This window comes from Amblyraja radiata, chromosome 19, assembly GCF_010909765.2.
Source record: "Amblyraja radiata isolate CabotCenter1 chromosome 19, sAmbRad1.1.pri, whole genome shotgun sequence".
NCBI classification, from domain to species: domain Eukaryota; kingdom Metazoa; phylum Chordata; class Chondrichthyes; order Rajiformes; family Rajidae; genus Amblyraja; species Amblyraja radiata.
Window position 1 is genome coordinate 25,681,441 of NC_045974.1, and position 25,257 is coordinate 25,706,697.

General features: G+C 44.5%; 1 protein-coding gene and 1 long non-coding RNA gene across 6 annotated transcripts in view; one reads left to right on the forward strand and one right to left on the reverse strand.

The window, feature by feature from the left end:
- Positions 1-25,257, forward strand: part of tafa2 (TAFA chemokine like family member 2) — a 201,764-nt gene that overhangs the window by 87,906 nt on the left and 88,601 nt on the right. For all 5 annotated transcript variants that reach the window (XR_004414869.1, XR_004414867.1, XR_004414870.1 and 2 more), the window contains one exon: positions 15,824-15,906. Coding sequence is in view for 1 of the 5 variants with exons in the window: in XM_033038111.1 (XP_032894002.1) it covers positions 15,825-15,906 (82 nt within the window). In the remaining 4 variants the exon portion in view is untranslated. The remainder of the gene's footprint in view (positions 1-15,823; positions 15,907-25,257) is intronic.
- On the reverse strand, positions 4,652-24,547 carry LOC116984050. The gene is made up of 3 exons (XR_004414871.1): positions 24,534-24,547; positions 12,174-12,176; positions 4,652-4,683 (listed from the first exon to the last, which is right to left on the reverse strand). It is a non-coding gene; the product is annotated as an uncharacterized LOC116984050 (long non-coding RNA).

Consider the following 25,257-nt stretch of genomic DNA (forward strand, 5'->3'; position numbering starts at 1 on the left):
CAGACGGCTGTGCGGACACATGATGATGCGCGCGACCGTCGCACGTCAGTCACTACCGGCCTGTCGCATAAATGACGGCCCAAGTGGGACAGGCCCTTAAGTCTGTAGAAGGTTCCCAACCCAAAACGTCACCTATCCACGTTCTCCAGAGATGCTGCCTGACCCGCTGAGTTACTCCAGTATTTTGTTTCTTATTTGGTGGCAAGAACAGGAAGGCAGATTATTCATATCAATATGGTGTCAATTTAAGAAAAGGGCAAGTGCAACGAGATCTGGGTGTCCTTGTACATCAGTCACTGAAAGTAAGCATGCAGGTACAGCAGGCAGTGATTAAAGCTAATGGCATGTTGGCCTTCATAACAAGAGGAGTTGAGTATTGCACCAAGGCATATTCCGTGTATGTGAATACTTGGCCAATAAATGTATTCACTCATAAACTTATTCATTCATTCATTCATTCATTCATTCATTCATTCATTCATTCATTGGAGCAAAAAGGTCCTTCTGCAGTTGTACAGGACCCTGATGAGACCACACCTGGAGTATTGTGTGCAGTTTTGGTCTCCAAATTTGAGGAAGGGCATTCTTGCTATTGAGGTAGTGCAGCATAGGTTCACAAGGTTAATTCCCGGGATGGCTGCACTGTCATATGTTGAAAGATTAAAGTGACTGGGCTTGTATTCACTGGAATTTAGAAGGATGAGAGGGTATCCTATTGAAACATATATGATTATTAAGGAATTAGGCAAGCTAGCGGCAGGAAACATGTTCCCGATGTTGGGGGAGTGCAGAATCAGGGGCCACAGTTTAAGAATAAGGGGTGGGCCATTTAGAACGGAGATCAGGAAAATCTTTTTCACCCAGAGAATTGTGAATCTGTGCAATTCTCTGCCTCAAAAGGCAGTGGAAGACGATTCTCTGAATGCTTTCAAGAGAGAGTTAGATAGAGCTCTTAAAGATAGCGGAGTCAAGAGATATGGGGAGAAGGCAGGAACGAGGTACTGATTGTGGATGATCAGCTATGATCACAGTGAATGGCAGTGCTAGCTTGGGGCCGAATGGCCTACTCTTGCACCTATTGTTTATTGTCTAATATCTAAACCAGCTACTGCAGTTCCTTGCATTATATGAAGGAAATGCAGTTGAGGTTGTGGATATTGGCTTTCAAAAGACATTTGATAAAATGTTATGTATTAAAACTATCGGCAAGATTGAAGTCTCTGGCATTAAAGAGGTGGTCACAGCATGAATGGCCTCCTGGATGATAGATTTATCATATGAGGAGATACTGAATCGGCAGAACTTTTATTCTCCAGAGTTCAGCGCAGTGATAGGAAATCTCTGAAATGCACCAAATTCTTCCAAGGTTTGATACACTGGCCACAGTGAAGATGTTTTGTTGGGGCTGCGGGGTCTTAAAAATAATCGTCACAATCAGAACTAATGGTCTTTATCCCAGTCCTGTGTAGCTTATAGACACGAGTGCTGGAGTAACTCAACGGGTCAGGCAGCATTTCTGGAGAAAAAGGATGGGTGATGTTTCGGATTGGGAGCCTTGTGAAGTGAGTCTGAAGAAGGGTCCCAACCCGAAAGATCTCCAGAGAAGTCGCCTGACCCGCTGACTCTCTCCAGCGCTCTGTATCTATATTTGGTATAAACCAGCATCCGCATTTCATTGCTTCAACCTGAGTTACTTATCCTCTATTAAGGATAAGCTATGCAGGACATGGAAAAAGAGACATTTCTGCAGGCCAGTGAGAAAGAGATATTTCTGCATGCACAAGATGATGACTCTTTTAAATTCTCTACCCAAAGGGCTGTGGAGGCTCAGATACCAAGAACCAGAGGTGATGTGAAGAACATCTTATTGACTCACTCTGGTGGAGGCAGATACAATAGTGGCATTTGAGGCTTTCGAGGGTTATAGATCATGTGCAGGCAGAGGAAATTAGTTTAATTTGACATCATGTTCGGCATGCACATTGTGGGCTGAATGTCCTGTTCCTGTGGTGTACTGTTCTATGTGCTATATGCAGACACATGGGGATACCGCCAATCGCGGGTTTCCGTCTAATTAACTCACCATCCTTGTTTGGAAGCACAGTTTCAGAGAGTTGTGGGCATAGCCCAGAATCAGATTTGATTTGCCAAATATGTTTTGCAACATACGAGGAATTTCACTGGCCAGGTCAGTCATACAATTAAAAGCTACAGACTCAAAAACACATTTTAACATAAACATCCACCACAGTGACTCCTACACATTCCTCACTGTGATGGAAGGCGAAATAAAGTTCAAGTCCTTCCTTTTGTTCTTCCTCGGTCAGGCCCCTTGAGCCCCCGTTGACGGGATGGTCTTGACTCCCGTAGCCGGTGGCATTCGGGCCTTCCGCGTCGAGGCATTCAGCTCTCCCGTGTCGGAAGAACGAACCTCGCGTCGGGGCTGGTCGAACCTTCTGCGGAGTTGGAGCTTCCCGACTAGCCTCTCCTGAGACTGCGAGCCCTTGATGGTAAGTCCGCAGGCCGTGGTGGGAGCAATCCCAGGCAAGGGATCAGCTCCGATGTTAAGTCCGCGCCCCGCGGTGGGGCTCACGACAGCCCGAGGAGGCTTCCAGCTCCAGCGATGGTAGGCTGCAGAGCCCGGAGAATGTGATCCGAAAATTGATCACATTCCGTGAAGGTAGGAATCTGAAAAAAAGTTTCCCCCGATTCCCTCCCCCCTCCCCCCCACAAAGAACAAACCGAAGTACATTAAAACAAACTTTTAACAAACGCTAAAAATAACAAAAAGATGAAAAAACGAACAGACTGCCGGCAGGGCTGCCATCTCCCTGCGCCCCTGGTGGATTATGTAAACCAACCTCCCTTCCATTGATTCCATCAACCCCCCATGCTGCCTCGGCAAGGCCAGCAGCATAATCAAGGTCAAGTCTCACCCCATTCACTCCCTCTTCTCCCCTCTCCCATCAGGCAAGAGGTACAGAAGTTTGAAAACACACATCAAAAGTTTCAGGGACAATTTCTTCTCAGTGGTTTTGAGGCAACTGAACCGTCCTGGTGTGCCAATAATAACCTCGTCCTCAACTCTAAGAAGACGAAGGAAATCATTGTTGACTTCAGGAAGACCAGAGGTGGCAGACATACCCCCATCCACATAAACGGGACTGAGGTGGAGCGCGTCTCCAACTACAAATTCCTCGGGGTACACATCTCAGAGGATCTGCCCTGGTCCCTCAATACCACCAAACTGATCAAAAAGGCGCAGCAGCGCCTTTACTTTCTGAGGAGGCTTAAGAAAGCTCACCTGTCCCCCCAGATCCTGTCCAACTTCTACCGCTGTACCATCGAAAGCATCCTGACCACCTGCTTCACAGTATGGTACAGCAGCTGCACCACAGCTGACAGGAAGGCACTGCAACGGGTGGTGAAAACCGCTCAGCACATCATCGGTGCCCCGTTCCCTGCCATGGATGCCCTCCACCGAAAACGGTGTCTGAGACGGGCCGGGAAGATCATCAAGGACCCCTCTCACCCTAACCATGGACTATTTGCCCTCCTCCCACCAGGGAGGCGGTACAGGAGCCTCAGGTCTCGCACAAGCAGGCTGAGGAACAGCTTTTTCAATAACACCATTACACTGCTGAACTCAGAGTCCCGTCGCTAGCTATCTTTAGACCCTCCCATTTGTATACATTTATTTGCCTATGTACCAGTTTAATTCATCCACAGTCCACACATTGTTAACCAGTATTTTTATTTTTATTTGTATTTTTATTTTTATTTCTACTATCTTGCACTATGACTATGACCAGACGCTAAACTGCATTTTGTTGTACCTGTACTCGTATTTGTGCAATGACAATAAAGTTGAATTGAATTGAATTGAATTGTCCTCTGACCAACTGGAGAGCGGTCCCGACCTACCATCTACCTCACTGGAGACCTTAAAACTATTTATAAACAGACTTTACTGGACTTTACCTTGCACTAAACTTTATACTCTTTAACCTTTATCTGTACATTGTAGACTGCTTGATTGTGATCACGTACGGTCATTTCGCTGATTGGATGCCACGGAACAAAATGGATTCTCACTGCGCCTCAGTACACGTGACAATAATAAGAAACTAAACTGCACTAAACATTGTCAGGCCTTTATCATCACTGGGTATAAATTCTGGAAGTGCCTGAGAACAACACTGTGAGGGCACCTTCACATGAAGGACGACAGAATTTCAAATAGGCTGCTTGCCAGAATCTTTTCAAGAATCATTTTTCAGTAATTTTTTTTAATGCTTAGAATATTTGTGCTACAGATGCCAGTGACCCTCAGATCCCCCCCAAAATGACTAAACAAGAATATTGCAGGGAAGCATCTTATTAGAAGTGCAACTTTAATTCAATATTAAAGCAAAATGCATACATTTTATTTTAAGAACTAGATGACGGAGATCTGAGAGGCATGTTTTTGACCCAGAAGGTGGTGGGTACATGGAACAAGCTGCCAGAGAAATTGATAGAAACAGCCATAATTAAAAAATGTTAAAGATGTTAGGACATGTACATGGATTGGAAAGCATTACTTGGATATGGGCTAAATGCAGACAAATAAGACCAGCTGAAATGAACGTCTTGGCTGGCACGGACGAGTTGGGCTGAAAGTCCTGTTTCTCTGCAGTAGCTCTCGAAGTCTTGAAGTAACTCAGCAGGTCAGGCAGCATATCTGGAGAACTGGATAGGTGATGTTTTGGATCGAGACCTTTGTTTCCAAAGACATCTGAAGCAGGGTCTTGACCCAACAACTTCACCTATCTATTTTCTGCAGAGATGCTGCCTGACCTTTGTATCCTTTTGTATATAAACCAGCATCTGCAGTTCTTTGTTTCTGAACTCTATGACTCATTGGAGACCGCCAGACTATCTTTAATTGGACTTTACTAGATTGGGTCTTGCACTCCATATCCTGTATCTCTACACTGTGGATGGCTTGATGCTAATCATGTATCGTTTTTCCGCTGACTGGATGGTATGCAACAAAAGTTTTTCACTGTATCTTGGTACATGTGACAATTAACTAAACTAAGACTAATCTACACTAAGTTTGACATATCCTCATCAGGTAAAGTGTAGGTAGGAACTGCAGATGCTGGTTTATACCGAAGATAGACACAAAGTACTGGAGTAACTAAGCGGGTCAGGCAGCATCTCTGGAGAAAAGGGATGGGTGACGTTTCTGGTCAGAATCCTTCTTCAAGCATGCTTCTGAAGAAGGGTCTAAGATGGATTCCGACCCATACATTTTCTCCAGAAATGCTGCCTGACCCACTGAGTTAGTCCAGCACTTTGTGTCTATCTTCCTTATCAGGTAATGGAGTATGTATATACAGAGAAACAAGGAATAAAATTCAAGGCATTACTTGCTTCCACACAAAACCATGCCATGCAACCAACCATGTGGCACAGAAGCCCTTCAAACCATCCTCAAGAACCTCCCGCCTATAATATCTTGAGACACATTAGTTTTAATGTCTTGCAGAACTCTTCCCTCTGGCCACCCTTGAGATTATTGAAGTGTGTTGGATTTTATTCCCCCTCTGTGAATTTTGCTAGATGCTGTTTATCTTTTTTACGAGAAGCAGTGACACGCCCCCAATCCCAAAGGGGTCTGAGCAGAACACGGAACAAGATGCATTGGGTTGCTTCTGAAAGGAAATTGCACTGGAAGTGGGGATATTTATTAAAAGCCAATGGCATGAAGCATGCTTCAGTAATTGGGTTTCTTTTTCCCAAGTGCATAAAGTCAATATTTTCCGTGCATTAGTGCTTAATACCACTCATGCTTAAATGAGCACAAAACAAGTTTTTGGAAAGAAAAGATGCCCCACTCGTATCACGTTGCTGATACATTAAAAAATTGCAGGAATCTTATAATTTGGTACTTAAATGAAAGTGGACAAAATATCATTTAACTATCCTCCCAGGTTACACCATTTTACTTGGAAAGAGCAGAGATCGATGTTCTGTGTGGTCTCCATTGTTCATTTCATGGTCCATTGGAAGCTGCTTTGAAAGATGCCAAGGACAGACAGCATAGCGTTAAAATTAAAAGCAACAGCAGGAAATGCTGTCAAAATGCTCAGCAGATCAGGCAGCAACTGCAGAATAAAAAGCAGAGTTTCAGGTTGTAGACCCTCCACAGACCATAACACCATAGGACATAGGAACCGAATTAGGCCATTCAGCCCATCGAAGTCTACTCCGCTGTTCAATCATGGTGGATTTATTTTTTCCTCTCCACCCTATTCTCCTTGTAATCTTTGACACCCTTCCTAATCAAGAACTTATCGATCTCCAGTTTAAAAAAAATCCAATTTCTTGGGCTCCACAGCTGTCTGTGGCAATGAATTCCACAGATTTATCACCCTCTGGCTAAAGAAATTCCTCCTCGTCGACACTCACTTTTCAGACACTGTTGCATCTTCCCCAGATGTAAAATAAGCAAAACATTAGAGTGAAGTTGGAAAACATGCAATCACACTTGCAGACAGCATTTAGTTCAGTTTAGTTCAGAGATACAGCTTGGAAACATAGATACATAGAAAATAGGTGCAGCTGTAGGCCATTCAGCCCTTCGAACCTGCACCGCCATTCAATATGATCATGGCTGATCATCCAACTCAGTATCCCGTACCTGCCTTCTCTCCATATCCCCTGATCCCTTTAGCCACAAGGGCCACATCTAACTCCCTCTTAAATATAGCCAATGAACTGGCCTCAACTACCCTCTGTGGCAGAGAGTTCCAGAGATTCACCACTCTCTGTGTGAAAAATGTTTTTCTCATCTCGGTCTTAAAGGATTTCCCCCTTATCCTTAAGCTGTGACCCCTCGTCCTGGACTTCCCCAACATCGGGAACAATCTTCCTGCATCTAGCCTGTCCAACCCCTTAAGAATTTTGTACGTTTCTATAAGATCCCCCCTCAATCTCCTAAATTCTAGCGAGTATAAGCCGAGTCTATCCAGTCTTTCTTCATATGAAAGTCCTGACATCCCAGGAATCAGTCTGGTGAACCTTCTCTGTACTCCCTCTATGGCAATAATGTCCTTCCTCAGATTTGGAGACCAAAACTGTACGCAATACTCCAGGTGTGGTCTCACCAAGACCCTGTACAACTGCAGTAGAACCTCCCTGCTCCTATACTCAAATCCTTTTGCTATGAAAGCTAACATACCATTTGCTTTCTTCAGGCCCTTTGGCCCACCAAGTTGACGCCGACTATTGATCACCTTCTCACACTAGTTCTATGTTATCCCATTTTCTCATCTGCTCCCTACACACTAGCAGAAATTTACAGAGGACCATTTAACCTACAAACCTGCAGGTCTTTGGGATGTGGGAGGAAACCGGAGCATCTGGCGAAGGCAGGAGTATGGAGTTGAAGAGGGAAAGATACAGTTTGCATCTTGGCAATGCTGCAGTTTGAAAGATAGATCAGTCAGCTGCCCCACTGGGCCGCTCTAATTAATGCACAGTCGATCATTTATTTTTAAATCTGAGATTGAAGGATTCTTTTTTAACAAACTGATATGTATCAAAGGTGACTTGAGCCTGTACAAGCCATGATGACTGAATGTAGTCATGGCTAATGGGGTAAATAAATAATTTCCCATTTTTATGTTCTTGTATTTACCTATGAAACTTATACTGTTCTATCTCAGAAGCTATGGCTATGGACAAGGTTTACATGAATGCTCCGGATTCTTATTCTGGATGCTGATATTGATCAGTAAGATGTGCAACAAAGAGACCATGGGTTTCTTGGGGTTCTGGCCAATTTTATGGACTAAACATGTTCAGTTGGCAAGTAGAAAGCAGAAATGGGATTACGTTGTTCAAGAAGATGCTGGAGAATCGGAGGTAGACAAAAATGCTGGAGAAATTCAGCGGGTGCGGCAGCATCTATGGAGCGAAGGAAATAGGCACCGTTTTGAGCCAAAACCCTTCTTCAGACTGATGCAGGGTGGGGGTGGGAGGGGGGGGGCGGGAAGAAGAAAGGAAGTGGAGGAACCAGGGCTGAGGGAGAGCTGAGGAGGGGAGGAGACAGCAAGGGCTACCGGAAATTGGAGAAGTCAATGTTCAGGCCACTGGGACTACATTGTCTACAATGGGATTAAGTTGCCCAATCGTCCCGAACCAGATGGGTCCATATCAAGGCTGCAGTTGAAACATTGTATTTGGCTTCCTTTTTTCTCGTTATCCAATCCTCAATAACATTCAAGCAGTCCCTAGACTTCTAGATGCAGAAACATGTTGGCACTGAACTCTTCATTATTTCTCATTTGAACTGCTTCCATCCTGTGCAAATGTAGACTTGCCTGCAAGCAGATGTTTCCAGTCTACCATGGGAAGGTCCAGTCTTGTAATCAACCATTCCCCAATTTAAGATGTCCTTTTCTGGCTCGTATCTATCTTTTTCCATAATCACTTTAGAATTGAAATAAAGTATTACAGCAATTTAATTCACCACAGAAGTGATTCTTCAACCTACCTCATTGCAGACATTGGACTTCGTCTATGGAACTGTTGCCCTACAATGCTGAGAATTATATTCTGCGCTCTATACCTTTTCCTTCATTCTGCCTATTGTACTTGCGTTTGGCTTGATTGTATTCATGTTTGGTATTATCTCATTTGATTGGACAGCATGCAAAACAAAGCTTTTCACTTTAGTCTAAAGAAGGGTCTGGACCCAGAACATCATACATCCATGTTCTCCAGAGATGCTGCCTGACCTGCTGATTTACTCCAGTAATTTGTGTCCCCTTTTTTTGTAAACCAGCATCTGCAGTTCCTTGTTTCTACTGAAACCTTTCACGTTACCTTGCTACATATGACATTAAACTTAAATCCAAACCTAGGATAATTTTTGAGCTATAGGAATAAAAAAACAAGGAAATGGAATTGGTCAGAGTGCACTATTAGGAGCTAGGATATACTGAATGGACTGAATAACTCTCATCTGTGCTACAACTATGCTATAGGCTACAAATCTATCATTGTGGACAAAAATGAATGCATTCACAAATCACCTTTCATCATCTCAGCATGTTCTAAAAGCCTATGTAATCACTTTGTAATATAGAAAACATTGCAGTCAGTTGGTGTAATCTTAGGTCCCACCATCAGAAACAGTCATTGAATCTGATTTTATTTTAGTGACATGGTTAAGATATTAATATTGCCCTAAATGATCTGAGGGTCTCCTGCTCTTCTTCAAACAGTGTCACAAGCTTTGGCCTACTTGCATTGTACAGTGGCATGGTTTGAGAACAGCTCCATCCAAGACCACAAGAAATTGCAGAGAATTGTGGACGCAGCCCAGACTATCAGACAAACCGACCTCCTTTCCATTCACACTTTACTCTGCTTTGGCAACGCCACCAGCATAACCAAAGACAAGTCTCACCCCGGTCACTCCCCCCCTCTCATGCAAGAGAAACATAAGTGTGAAAACCCATACTTCCTGATTCAGGAACAGTATCAGGCAACTGAACCATCCTATCACCAATTAGAGAGCTGTCCCGACCTACCATCTACCTCATTGGAGACAGTTGGACTATTTTTAATCGGACTTTATTGGACTTTATCTTGCACTAAACGTTATTCCTTTTATCCTGTATCTGCACACTGTGGACGGCTTGATTGTAATCTTGTATAGTCTTTCTGCTGACTGGTTAGCACGCAATAAAGGCTATTAGCTGTACCTCAGTACACGTGACAATAAACTAAACTAAACTAAATTTCAGAGAGCATACGACGATCTTGATTTCATGCCTCGCATAAAACCCAGTGTCGCACTCTCTCAGTAGCATGCGAAAATGCCAGTCCATGTTTAGCAGTGGGACATTAAAAAATGGAGGTTGTTGACAACACATTGCCTTTCAATTTTTCTATGAAACATTTTCTATGCAATGTTAGAAGGAAATTCTAAGCATTCAACGACTCAAATATCTGAAGTTCCAGACATCAACAGACAAGTTTTAATTGATGTCTTTTCAGTGATATTGGCTTAGGAATATGATACATTTTCATTTCTAAGCTCTTTTGACATTTGGGATCTGGCTACTGTCGTTATTTTGTATGTAATTAATTTGAGTAGAAAAAGTGACGAGTTTCATTTTGGATAACAAAGGACTGATTAATATGTTCCTCTGGTGCTGGAGGTGTTATGTATTTGGAGAAAACTGACATCACTTGTGCTAGGTTTTGTAGTTTAAGGATGCCAGCTTATTCCTCAGCCACAGACAAGATTTGATTAATGAAAAATGCTGCCTATTCCCTCGAGTTTCTTTTCCATTAAATTCTGGATTTCAATTCTCACCTACTGCGGTATGTGCTGAATGGTGTGTTACTCACAGGAAGATGGATCAAATTTGTGCAGAAATGGCACTGGTATGGGCTTGTTATTGTCACGTGTACCGAGATACAGAGAAAAAAATTGTTTTATATGCTATCCAGGCAAACCATACCATACATGAACAAATACCACAGGTAGCGCAAAAAGAGGAAGGAAACAGATTGCAAAATAGAGTGGAACTACTGCAGAGAAACTGCAGATAATAAAGTGCAAGAGCTGCAATGAGGTAGATTGGGAGGTTGGGAATAAATCTTTAGTTTAGTCGCTGTTTAGTTTAGTTTAGACATGCAGCATGGAAACGTACCCTTCAGCTCACCGAGTCCATGTCGACCAACAATCACCCCTACACTAGTTTAGTGTAGTTTAAAGATACAGCGCGGAAACAGGCCCTTCGGCCCACCTAGTCCGCACCTACCAGCGATCCCCGCACATTAACACTATCCTATACACATTAAGGCCAATTTACACTTATACCATGCCAATTAACCTACAAACCTGTACATCTTTGGAGTGTGGGAGGAATCCGAAGATCTTGGAGAAAACCCACGCGGTCACGGGGAGAACGTACAAACTCCGTACAGACTGTAATAATCCCAGTTTCACATCCTACACACCAGGGGCAATGAATGGAAGCCAATTAACCTCCAACCTATATGTTTTTGGAATGTGGGAGGAAACCAGAGCACCCATGGAGAATGTACAATCTCCGTACCGACAGCACCCGAGATCAGAATACATCCAGGTCTCTGGCACTGTAACGGGCCTGTTCCACTTTCACAACCTAATTCACGACCTCTGCCAAGTTTGCCCTTGACTCATACTCGCAGCATGGTCGTCACGAGGTCGTAGGAGGTCATAGGTAGGTCGTAGCAGGTCGTGATGCTAGCCGTAGGTACTCGTGGCATCAAATAGGTAGCGCCGTTTTTTCTAGCCTGATAGAAAATGTCCACGAGTAATAAAAAGGTCGGCATGGAAAAAATCAATACTTTTTACTCGTAGGTAGGTCGTAGGCAGGTCGTAGTAGGTTGTGATGCTAGTCGTAGGTAGTCGTAGGTGGTCGGAGGCAGTCGAAGGTAATAGCTCCGGGGTGAAAAAAGGTCAGTAGAAAAAAAAGGTTATTTGAACAGCAGAATGTCACCTCTGTCACTCCAAGGCATGTTCATTCATAGATGGAGAGTTTTTTGGAGAGGAGACTTGTGTTTTAGAGATGGCACCAAAAAGGCAGCAGAGCAGGGGGAGGGCACAACCCTAAAAAAAGCCAGCCATGCGGGTGTTGCCCACCCAAGAGGAGGAGTGGCAGGAGGTGACGTTACAGGAGGTGATAGTGCAGGAGGAGGTAGCCCTGCATGAGAGACCCCTGGAGGAGGAGACCAGGGTGGTAGTATATGTCCCCACCACCACCCCATCCTTCACTGCCTCATTTGAAGGCAGCAAAGCAACCCTTTCTCCTGTGTCTGACACAGCATCAGAGGCAGATGCCCCATTGGTGGTGAGGGAGAGCTGGAGGAAGGTTATACCCTACACCTTCACCAGGCAGCAGGAGGGGTTCCTTGAGGAATGGTTCCAGCAGAATGCCATCCTGTACGAAAAGGAAAATAAGGGGTACAGGGACTGGGACAAGAATGGCATGCTTGCCATCCACTGCCCCACATGTGTGCTTAAAGTTCCATCTCTTCCAGTCATCTGGTGTACTGGGACAGTCCATCACATCATCTCCATTCATCCATTGAGACGTCTTCTTGTGCTTCCTCTTCACCTGCTGCCTTTCTTAAAAGGCTGCTGAAACAAAAGGGCTACTGCAAACAGCAGTAAAACGTATATGGTCGAAGCAAGTCTTCAACATAGTCGAAGGAGGTTGAAGGAGGTCTTCTTCATAGTCGTGGAAGGTCGTAGATATAGTAGTGGAAGGTCTTAGGAGGTCGTAGGTTACCACGACCTTGATTTTTTTTAGGTCGTTTAAGGTCGTCAGAGGTCGTGAATTAGGTCGTGAAAGTGGGACAGGCCCTTAAGGCAGCAGCTATACCGCTTCACCACCACACACTGATCTTGAATCTGGTCTACGTGCTTTCAAGCTTTTGGATCTACTTTAGTTTTGTTTATTGTCAAATGTACCGAGGTGCAGTGAAAAGCTTTATTGTTGTGTGCTATCCAGTTGGTGAAAAGACTGTACATGATTACAATCGAGCCGTCCACAGCGTACAGATACAATGTAAAGGGAATAACGTCTGGCGCAAGGTAAAGGCCAGTAAAGTTCGATTAAAGATAGTCTGAGGATCTCCAATGAGGTAGGTGGTAGGTCCAGACCGCTCTTTAGTTGTCGCTCAGGTGGTTCAGTTGCCTGATTACAGCCTGATGGGAGAAGGGAATAGAGAGATTGTGAGTAGTCCTTGATAATTTTGGCAGCTTTCCTGATGCAGTGTGGATTTGATAGCGGGAAGTCTTGTTGGTGTTATGGACAGGGCTGTGTTCATAACACTCTACAATTTCTTGAGGACTTAGGCAGAGCTGTTGCCAAAGCAAGCTGTGATGCATCCTGATAAAATGCCTTCTATGGTGCGTCTGCAGCATTTGGTAAGAGTTGCATGCCAAACTTCCTTAAAGGCCTGTCCCACTCTCACGACTTAATTCACGACCTCTGCCGAGTTTGCCCTTGACTCATACTCGCAGCATGGTGGTCACGAGGTCGTAGGAGGTCGTAGGTAGGTCGTTGGTAGATCGTGATGCTAGTCGTAGGTACTCGTGGCATCAAGTAGGTCGGGACGTTTTTCTAGCCTGATGAAAAATGTCCGCGAGTGAAAAAGGTTGTGAATTAGGTTGTGAAAGTGGGACAGGCCCATAAGCCTTCTGAGGAAGAAGAGGCATTGGTGCGGTTTCTAGCCTGTAGCCCATCATTCCACTGACCTTCCATTCAAAGGAGCATTGTGGTATTGAGCTGGTCAGGGAGAGCTGCGTTTTTGCCAGCAATTCTGCCCAACTTCATTTTGTTGTCCATTATTCCATGCAAGCCTTGCCACAAACTACATGATTGGTCTGGGACCCTAGCTTGGCCTAGAATTGCCTCTTGGTATCTCTGATGGTTATTCGAAGGTTGTACCTACATTTCCAGTACAGGTTTAGGTCACTACACTTGAGTCAATGCGATCAACCATATGTTTTCTTAATCATCTCACTGTGGTGAGACAAGGTGGACAAAAATTCTTGAATTGTGTGAATCTAACATCATAAATGAATGAAACAATTATTACTTTTAGAATCATAGAGTCATACGGCATGGACACAGGCCCTTCGGCCCAACTTGCCCACGCCGACCAACATGCACCATCTACACTAATCCCACATGCTTATGTTTGGTCCATATCTCTCTAAAGCTTTCCTATTCATGTACATTCATGTACATTCATTCTAAATGTTTCTTATCCGCCTCAACTATCTCCTCTGGTAGCTCATTCATTATACCTCCCATTCGCTGTGTAAAAAATATTTCTTGCAATTTTTGCAATATTTTATTTCAAAAGTTGATGACAGTTACCATTGATCAGAAATAATGTAACGTTACAAACAACCTTTCTACCGTGCCTTTTAAACATAAAAACATGCCAGGATGCTTCACAGGAAGGGCATGAAACAACATTTACCACCAAAGAACATAAAGGAGATAGAAACAGAAAATATTGTAAAACCAATACCAACAACCCAGCAGGCCAGGCAGTATCTCTGGAAAGATAAACCATTTTTCAAGTCTTGAGGCATTTTTTGCAGAACAGTGAAAGACAAATAAAATAAGTAATTTTGAACTTTAGTGAAGGTGGTGAGAAGAATGGACAAAGAGAATATCTGTGATAGAGTGAGACCAGGTCAAATGGGTTAGTGGGCAGCTCGAGGCTGATTATGCTGCTCTGCCAGTGTTAAAGCACTTTCTCACGGGGCGACTTGACGCAAGAGTTAACCAGAGTTGAACATCGTGGGAACCCCGTGCGATAACCGTACGGCATTCGTGGACCACCGTGGACCACCGTGGCGCTAACGTTGTGTTGTGAATAGCGGGGTTGTGGGACTGGTTCGGTGGGTCAGGGCTTAGTTTTAGTTTTAGAGATACAACATACGGCTCACTGATTCCACGCCGACCAGTTCCTGCTAGACCATTTTTCCTGTTAGATCATTCTCACTCTGGTTATTCCTTCTCCACTTCCCTATCGGGCAAAAGTTATAAAAGCTGCAAAATATGTGGCTGTTTCCCCTCTGTTATTAGACTTCAGAACGTCCCTTCCATCTATTAGGTTATAGTTCTGATCTTCCAGCCTACGTCATTGTGGACATTGGATTTTCTCTCTAGAATTGTTACGCTACAATGCTGAATAACTATATTATGCACTCTGGTATTTTTCTGTTCATTCTACCTGTTGTACTGATGTTTGGCTTGATGATATTCATGTGAATGGAGGTCAAATTACAGATATATCAGGTATTGGTGAGGCCACATTTAGAGTATTGTGTTCAGTTTTGGTCATCATCTTATAGGAAAGATGTTGTCAAGCTTGAAAGGGTTCAGAGAAGATTTACCAGGATTTTGTTAAGACTCGGGGGCCTGAGCTATAGGCAGGGGAGACTGGGACTTTATTCCTTGGAGCGCAGGAAGATGAGGGGTGATCTTATAGAGGATGTTGAGAGTTAAAAATTATGAGAGGAATAGATCAGGTAAATGCATAGTCTTTTGCCCAGAGTAGGGGAATCGAGAACTAGAGGGCATAACTTTAAGGTGAGGGGGGAAAGATTTAATGGAAACCTGAGGGGCTTTTTTACACCAAGGGTGGTAGGTGTGTGGAATAAGTTGCTGGAGGAGGTAGTATCACGATTTTTAAGAAACATGTGGACAGGTACATGGATAAGACAGGTTTAGAGGAATATGGGCCAAACTTAGGCAAGTGGTATTAGTTTAGATGGGGGCATGTTGGTCGGCGTGGGCAAGTTGGGCCAAAGGGCCTGTTTCCACTCTGTATGACTCTATGACTCTTTGTAGGATTATCCAATTTGTTTGTATAGCACACAAACTACTGCTTTTCACCGTATCTCAGCACACATGACAATAATAAACTAATACCAATGTCAATAGAAGATGGTGAGTTTGAGGGTGGGAATTTCTGAGCTTTGTTTTTTAGCAATAATGGTCATCAAGAGTCGAGGAATTAAAACTGGGGCTATGCCAAGGTCTGGAATTTAAAAAGTGTACATATCTCCGAAGCTGAAAGGAGATTGCAGAGTGGCATTTGAAAATATGGATGAGAATTTTAAAAGTGAGATGTTGAATGTGCACTTATTGGTATTGCTGAATAATTTATTAATAATCAAATAATTGTCGCAAGAGATAAAATGAATTGTAAACAATAATCTCTCTTTTTGTTTTTGAAGGATGGTTAAAGGGACACTGATACTTATCATATGTGTGATAACCCTTTGGGGAAAATTGATATCAGCTGCAAACCCTCATAAAGGTATGGATTATTTCACATTATCAATATTCTTTGATTTTGGTCACTTTCCTTCCTTGCACTAACGGCTTTGTTAATTTTCACTCTCTTTATCAAAGAGATAACTTACCAACTATTTGAGAATTTAAAAAAAAATTCAATTTGATTTTGACAAGTTTGAAGCATGTTATGCTTTCAATGATATCCACTGAAGCCCAATACAATCATGAGTGTAATGGTCTGAGTCATACTAATTTGTCTCTATAATCTAGGTACTATTTTATTTAGATTTTATTTTAAGCTGTGTATGTATTTTCTAAATTGCAAAAGTGCTGTAAAAGGAAGACAATATAAAGTGCAGATGTTGGAGAGGAATTAAAGAGAATGTAAGGAGGGCAGCTGGGGGGACTCCATGGATCAGGCAGCATCTGTAGAGGGAATCGGGTGGTTGACGTTTCCAGTCACGCCTCTTCATCTGGACTGAAAGAATAGTGGGGAGATGACCAGTTGGAGGAGTGGGATGAGGCAAGAGCTAGCAAGCAGTGGGAGGATACAGGTGACAAGGGGACATTTGGCGCATAGATGTATTGGAGTACAGACATATAAATAGTGATAGTGGTGGAAGGTGATGAGTGGAGTGAACAAAAGACTGTTGATTATGGAATTTGATCAGAAACAGAGCAACCAAATATGGGAAGGATGGTGGCAGATGGGGTCTATGGAGGGAGGGGAGGGGTGAGTATTGGGGGGCAGGGCCTCCAACGAGGGGAGTGCTTGATGACACTGGGCCTGTACTCATTGGAGTTTAGAAGGATGAGGGGGAACCTCAATTAAACGTACTGAATAGTGAGAGGCCTGGAGAGAGTGGGTGTGGAGAGGATGTTTCCACCGGTGGGAAAGACTAGGACCAGAGAGCAGAGCCTTAGAATAAAAGGATGTACCTTGAGAAAGGAGATGAGTAAAGGCTTCTTTACTCAGAGGGTGGTAAATCTGTGAATCTATTGCTACAGGTGGCTGTGGAGGCCAAGTTAGTGCGTATTTTTAAAGTGGAGATTGACAGATACCTGATTGGTTTCAAGGGTTATGGGGAGAAGGCAGAAGAATGGGGATGAGAGGGAAAGATAGATCAGCCATGATTGAATAGTGGAGTAGACTCGATGGGCCGAATAGCCTACTTAATATGAATTAATGAACAATGGGAGGAGGGTGTGGGCAATGGGCAGATGGATGGGGGGAGTGAGGAAAGAAACAGGGTGATGAGGGGTTGGGGATATTGTGGGAAGAAGGGTGTGTGTGGGGTGATCAGGGTAGTTTTAATGTTTTTAGTTTTAGAGCTATAGCATGGAAACAAGTCCTTCGTACCACCGAGTCCATGGCAACCAGAGATCACGCATGCACTGGTTCTGTCCTACACACTGGTGACAAGTCAATTAACTCACAAACCTGCAGACTTTGGAATATGTGTGGAAACCGGAGCACCTTCAGGTTGTAAAGGCCACCTGAAATTGGGGGGGGGGGGGGGGATTCAATGTCCATGCCATGGGGTTGTAAACTACCCAGGCAGAATATGAGTACATCTTCTAAGTTGTGTTTGATTTTATCCTGGCAGTGGGTGGTCCAAGGTCATAGGAGTGTCAGCATGGGAGCACCTCAAGGTACTCCTGCTGTACTCACTCTATACTCATTACTGCGTAGCCGGTCATAGTGCGAACTCCATCATCAAGTTCGCTGATGACACCACTGTTGTGGGACGTATCACTGATGGAGATGAGTCAGAGTATAGAAGTGAGATCGACCGTTTGACTCAACACCGGCAATACCAAGGAACTGATTGTGGACTTTGGAAGGGGTAGGATGGGGACCCACAGTCCCGTTTATATCAACGGGTCGATGGTGGAGAGGGTCAAGAGCTTCAAATTCCTGGCGTGCATATCTCTGAAGATCTCTCCTGGTCCGAGAACACGGATGCAATTATAAAGAAAGCACATCAGCGCCTCTACTTCCTGAGAAGATTACGGAGAGTCGGTATGACAAGGAGGTCTCTCTCGAACCTCTACAGGTGCACAGTAGAGAGCATGCTGATCGGTTGCATCGTGGCTTGGTTCGGCAACTTGAGTGCCCAGGAGCAGAAAAGACTGCAACAAGTGGTAGACACTGTCAAAGGTCAAAGGTTATTTATTAGTCACATACACCTAGGTGTAGTGAAATGCTTCTTGCCAGTGCAGCACATAAAGAAAGAATACAGACATAACATTAATAAGAGATTAAACATAAAGAACATCCCCCCACAATGGCTCCCACCATGAGGGAAGGCACAAAGTCCAGTCCCCAACCCCAGTTCACCCATAGTCGGGCCCATTGAGGCCTCCACAGTTGCCTCTACGGAGGCCCGATGTTCCTGGCCGTTCTCGCCGGGTGATGTTGCTCCAGCGTCGGGAGAATCCTCGCAGCGGCATGGGAACCCTGGAACGGCCGCTTCCGTACTGGAGGCCGCGGCTTCCGAAGCCAACAAGGCCGCGCCGGCTGGAGCTCCACTACTGGCGATCTCGTCGCGAGATCCCAGGCTCCCGGTGTACAGTTCGGCGCCGCCGCCCGCAGCTGACCGCTCCACAAACCCGCAGCTCCGTGATGTTGTACTCGGCGGTCTTCAGTTCACTGGAGCTCCAGCGCGGCGACTGCACAGTCCATCATCGGCTCTGACCTCCCTACCATCGAGGGGATCTATCGCAGTCACTGCCGCTAAAAGGCTGCCAGCATCATCAAAGACCCACACCATCCTGGTCATCTCCCCGCTGCCTTCAGGTAGAAGGTACAGAAGCCTGAAATCTGCAACATCCAGGTTCAGGAAAAGTTACTTCCCCACAGCCATCAGGCTATTAATCAAAACTCTGATCATGAATAGCCCATTGCACTTTATCTGTTTATTTATGTGTATATATATTCATTGGTATATGGTCATACTGATCTGTTCTGCTATGTATTTATTTATGCCTACTATATTCTGTTGTGCTGAAGCAAAGCAAGAATTTCATTGTCCTATCTGGGACACATGACAATAAACTCTCTTGAATCTTGAATGTGAAAGGGAATTAAAATGGGCAACAATCAGGAGGCCCACAACACCACAGCGTACAAAGTGCAGATACTCCTAATCCTTGCTCCCTAGAGTGTCTGTTTCTCTGTGGAAGGAGTGGTGTCAGGGTTGGGTCAACTGATGCGCACATGCACCATCGTAAGCAAGTCTATCCAACTGAGAAAATTTGAATTTTCCCACATAGTTTCTTGTAGCATTAGGCCCCAGCATCCATGGCTTTCAATTCAGGTGACAGGATACCACTGATCTGAGCCGATATCCCAGTGGGGAGATTTGTTAGAGCTACTCGGGAGGGTTTAAATTAGTCTGGCAGGCAGGCACGGAAATCGCTATCAAAATATGGAGGGGACCGGGGGGACAGGGGTGACACAATTGTTTTGGCGACACTCACACACACACGCGAGGCTTCAGAGGTCAATCCAGCGCTAAATGCAGCTCAACTCTGCCTGTCTCGCCGGGTTAACCTACAGCCCTGCCTGGACTGACGGGACACCAGCGCTGCTTCTCCACGCTGGCTGTAAACCTGGGCCATATTTCCCGCACGTCCAGGCAGGGCCGTAGGTTCCCTCTCCCATCAGGCAAGAGCTATAGAAGTGTGAAAATGCACACTTCCAGGTTCAGGGCAGTTTATTCCCAGCTGTTATCAGGCAACTGGACCATTTTGCCAACAACCAGAGAGCAGTCCTGAACTACTATCTACCTTATTGGAGACACTTGGACTATCTTTGATCTGACTTTACTGGACTTTAACTTGCACTAAACGTTATTTCCTTTACCGTGTACATGTACACTGTGGACGGCTCAATTGTAATCATGTATTGTCTTTCTGCTGACTGGTTAACACGCGACAAAAAGCTTTTCACTGTACCTCGGTACACGTGACAATAAACTAAACTAAACTAAAGTAAACTGGAGGTCCATTTTTGTGTGATACGATTGTGTTGACTACCCCAAATGCAAAGATGATGAAAAGTGACAACCCTGTACATAATTTCACAAAAACATTGTTATTCCATTACTGGAATTGGTGACAGAATATCCTGAAGGCAATTTCATTTGAAAGGAAAAGATCTGACAAGCCTGAAGTTTAATATTACACTTAGCGATCAGAGACATGTGAGAAAACTGTCAAGTAAATTAGCTGAATATTCTTTGGACCCAATGCTTATAACTGATCGACGAGATACTTGTCTTCTGATGAGACAGAGTAAGTCACAGTCCACGTAACTCAATCAGAGAAGGAACTGAAGAAGGGTATAAGTTGATTTCCTTTTATTGGGTGTCCAGGCAAGTTATATCAGCTCATACAGGCTAGCTTAATTCTAATTTTCTCAGTTGGATAGACTTCTTTACGATGATGCATGGGGCATAACTCAAAGACTGCTTAAACAAGTTTTCAAATGAAAAATGACAGCTGTAACCAACTGGAAACTGGAAAAGAGGGTGTTTAGAAGCATTTATTAATTTAATCTATGCAAAGGAAATGTCCTGCAGGCTTCATCTTTGACATTCCAGCAGTTTTGCTCTACTTCTTTAACAGGTTGGATCACTACAGGAACATTGGGAAAACAGTGGGGAGTCCAGCTTAGTGCTGCGGTGTGTGTTAGATGGCTCAGTGGTGCAGCTACTAGAGGTCAGCACAGAGGGCAGCACAGTGGCGCCGCGGTAGAGTTGCTGCCTCACAGCGCCAGAGACCCGGGTTCGATCCAGACGACTGGGTGCTGTCAGTGTGGAGTTTGTACGTTCTCCCTGTGACCGCGTGGGTTTCCTCCGTGTGCCCCGGTTTCTTCCCACATTCCAAAGGCGTGCAGGTTTGTGGGTTAATTGGCTTCTGTAAATTGTCCCTAGTCTGTAGGGTAGAACTAATGTACGGGTGATTGGTGGTCGGCGTGGACTTGGTGGGCTGAAGGGCCTGTATCCATGCTGTAACTCTCTGTATCTCTCTAAACTAAATCTGCAGTTTGCACTTTAGGGTGCTACCTCACAATGTCAGAGGACCAGGCCCAAACCTGATTTCAGATGCTGCATGTGTGGAGTTTGTACGTTCTCTTTGTTACTGGGTGGAATGGGGACATAGCTTTTGTTTCTGCACTGTTATTTTTTTTTGTTTTTATATACTGAATTTCTCTTTTTGTTTTTTATTATGTTGTTTACAGAGTAATATGTCTAGGGTTTCGGCCCGAAACTTTGCCTATTTCCTTCGCTCCATAGATGCTGCTGCACCCGCTGAGTTTCTCCAGCTTTTTTGTGTACCTTATGTCTATATATCTGTTGTGTTGCTGTAAGTAAGAATTACATTGTTCCATTTTGGGACATGAAAATAAAACACTCTTGACTCTCTTAGTTTAGTTTAGAGCTACAGCATGGAAACAGGCCCTTCAGCCCACCGAGCCCACGCCAACCATCGATCTCCCATACACTAACTCTGTGCTATCCCATCCTACACACTAGGGGCAATTTACAGAACCCAATTAACCTACAAACCTGACGTCTTTGGAGTGTGAAAGATAACCAGAGCACCCGGAGAAAACCCACCAGGTCACAGGGAGAATGTACAGGCAGCACGGGCAGTCAGGATCGAACCCGCGTCTCTGGTGCTGCGAGGCAGCAACTCTACCACTGCGCCACTGTGCCACCCTTGACTCTTCTCCTCTGGGTGGTCTGGTACCCTCTCCCCTCACACCCCAAAGGCATGTGGGTTGGTAGGTTAATTGACAACGTGTAAATTGCCCTTCACGAGTAGGTCAGAGGTAGAATTTCAGGGGAATTGATAAGGATGCATAGTGATTAAAAAACGGGACTGATGTAAGATTAGTGTGAATGGGTAGTTGACGACTCAGTGGGCAGAAGGACTTGTTTCATGCTGTATCTCTTTTAAACTCTATGATACATACATTACACTATTATAGATCAAGGGCATCATCCTACACATTTAATTATGCAGTAAGTGTTGCAATAAAACCTAATCTGGGAAAGGATGAGTGACACTTTATATACTTGGATTTACTTAAGGGAGAATAACCCCAACCTTTATCTTCTCAGCTAGAAGTCGGGGACATGGTTTTCTATAAAATACTATTTGGTCATCCCTCAGCCTCTATTACTGGTCTTAATGACTACAGGCCTGTCGCACTGACCTCTGTAGTCACGAAGACCCTTGAAAGGCTTGTGCTGGCCAAGCTGAAAAATATCATGAACCCTTGCTGGACCCTCTGCAGTTTGCATATCGGGCCAATAGATCTGTGGATGATGCAGTCAGCCTGGGCTGGCATTTCATCCTCCAGCATCTAGACCGCCAGGGAATCTATGCGGGAATTTATGTTTGTTGATTTTAGCTCTGCATTCAACACCATTGTGCCAGAGCTACTACATTCCAATCTTTCCAAGTTGACTGTGCCTGAACCTCTCTGTCGGTGGATCACCAGCTTCCTGACAGACAGGAAGCAGCATGTGAGGCTGGGAAAGCACATCTCGGACCCGCAGAACTCGGCATAGGAGCACCGCAAGGCTGCATACTCTCTCCTCTCCTCTACTCTCTCTACACCAATGACTGCACCTCCACTGACACCTCTGTCAAGTTTGCGGAAGACACAACCCTGATTGGACTGATCCAGGATGGGGAGGAATCTGCCTACAGACAGGAAGTGACACAGCTGGCGTCCTGATGCCATCTCAGCAACCTGGAGCTCATTGCTCTTAAGAGAGTGGAATTGATTGTAGGCTTTAGGAGAGCTCCCCCTCCCCTCATCCCACTCACCATCAACAACACCACAGTCACGTCTGTGGAGTCTTTTAAGTTCCTGGGAACTATCATCTCAAAGGACCTTAAATGGGGGGCTACCATCGACTCCACAGTCAAAAAGGCACAACAGAGGATGTACTTCCTGCAGAAGCTGAGGAAGCACAATCTGCCACAGGCAATGATGGTCCAATTATATACGGCCATCGTTGAGTCTGTCCTCACCTTCTCCATCATGGTCTGGTTTGGCTCAGCCACCAAGCACGACATATGGAGGCTGCAGCGAATCATCCGATCAGCTGAGAAGGTTATTGCTGCAACCTTCCCTCCATTGACGAACTGTACACTGCAAGGGCCAGGAAGCGAGCGGGTAAGATCATCTCTGTCCCCTCTCACCCTGGCCACAAACTCTTTGAATCACTTCCCTCTGGAAGGCGACTCCAGACTGTCAAAGCTGCCACAGCCAGACATAAAAACAGCTTTTTTTCCCACGAGTAGTAGCTCTACTCAATAACCAAAAATCTGTAGCCTCCGTTTCCTCTGGTATTTTATTTAATTCACATGTTTAATTGATAATGTTTTATTATTAATGTTTAATGTTTTATGTGTCATTCCTATCTGTCACTGTATGTCATATTGTCACTTGTGGGCGCAGCACCAAGGCAAATTCCTTGTATGTGAATACTTGGTCAATATTCACTAATTAATTAATTAATTAATGGATTAATTAATCAATTAATTCATTCATTCTATTGCTCCAATGAAAGCAAAGTCATTCTATCCAATCTGTCCACATAACTAAAAGGCTTCAATCCAGACAACAGGATTGTATAGCAGAAACACTGCTATCAACCAGGGTAACACATGGTCTAATTTTCAAGACGGGGTGTTCTGGAGACTGGAGGAAATGTTTCCACTAGTGGGAGAGTCTAGGACCCGAGGGCTCAGAATAAAAGGACTTATCTTTAGAATGGAGATGAGGAGGAATTTATTTAGCCAGAGGGTGGTGAATCTGTAGAATCCATTGGCACAGTCGGCTGTGGAGGCCATGTCTTTGGGTATTATTAAAGTGGAGATTTATGGGTTCTTGATTAGATAGGGTTATTGGGAGAAGGCAGGAGAATGGAGTTTAGAGGGAAAAATACATCAGCCAAGATTGACTGGCAGAGTAGACTCAATGGCTGAATGGCCTAATTCTCCTCCCATAACTTATGAACGCATTTGGAGAAGGCAGGAGAATGGAGTTTAGAGAATGGATAGGTGAAGTTTTGGGTCGGGACTCTTCTCCAGTCTGAAGAAGAGTTTCGACCTGAAACGTCACCTATCCATGTTCTCCGCAGATGCTGCCTGACCCGCTGAGTTGCTCCAGCACTCTTGACCTTTGTGTAAACCAACATCTGCAATTCCTTGTTTTGACATTCAGTATAGCAATGATCCCCCTCCCTTTGATATTGTTCTGAGGTCTACAGCGGTCCTGACCTACCATCTACCTCATTGGAGATCATACCTCGGACTATCTTTAATCGGACTTTACTGGACTTTATCTTGCACTAAACATTATACCCTTATCCTGTATCTACACTGTCGATGACTTGATTGTAATCATGTATAGTCTTTTTGCAGACTGGATAGCACGCAACAAAAAAGCTTTTCACTGTTTCTTGGTACATGTGACAATTATAAAATAAACTTAACTTAAGATAGAAACAAAATGCTAGAGTAACTCAGCGTGTCAAGCAGCACCTCAGGAGAAAAGGAATAGGTGACAATTTGGCTTGGAACCCTTCTTCAGACTGCTTCATCTTAATTTAACTTAACAACTTAACTAAACTATCTCTTCTGGCAGATAAAAATGCTGGAGAAACTCAGCGGGTGCGGCAGCATCTATGTAACAAAGGAAATAGGCAACGTTTCGGGCCAAAATACTTCTTCAGACTGATGTGAGGGTGGGGGGGGGGGGGGGGGGGGGGGCGGGAAGAAGAAAGGAAGAGGAGGAGCCAGAGGGCTGAGGGAGAGCTGCGAAGGGGAGGAGACAGTAAGGACAACCTGAAATTAGAGAAGTCAATGTTCATATATCTCTTCTGGCAGCTTGTTCCATATACCCACCACCATCTGTGTGAAAATATTGCCCCTCAGGTTCCTATTTCGAGGTTCAAATTTGCACCTCTCATCTTAATCTTGTGGCCTCTGGTTTTCGATTCCCCCACTCTGGGTAAAAGACATGCAATATCGAAGAGCTTCCACCTCCATAAATAATGCGCCATTAAGAAAATTGCACTCTCACAAATGCATGGTTTAAAAACGGCTTATTTCTACAATCTTAAGCAGCAGCTCATTAATTACAAGGAGAACCAATGCAATCTCTCGCTTTTCATTAAATGCTGATTTTCAGCCGATTGATCAGTTCTTGTGACTCAGCAGGACCAGCAGTCTTTGGCTCAGTTCACACAATTACAACGTGGGGATGTTCACACTGGGATAACAGCCTCAATTAGAAGTAATCACGCAGGAGCTGTCACGAGAATCTGTGCCCAGTGTGCAA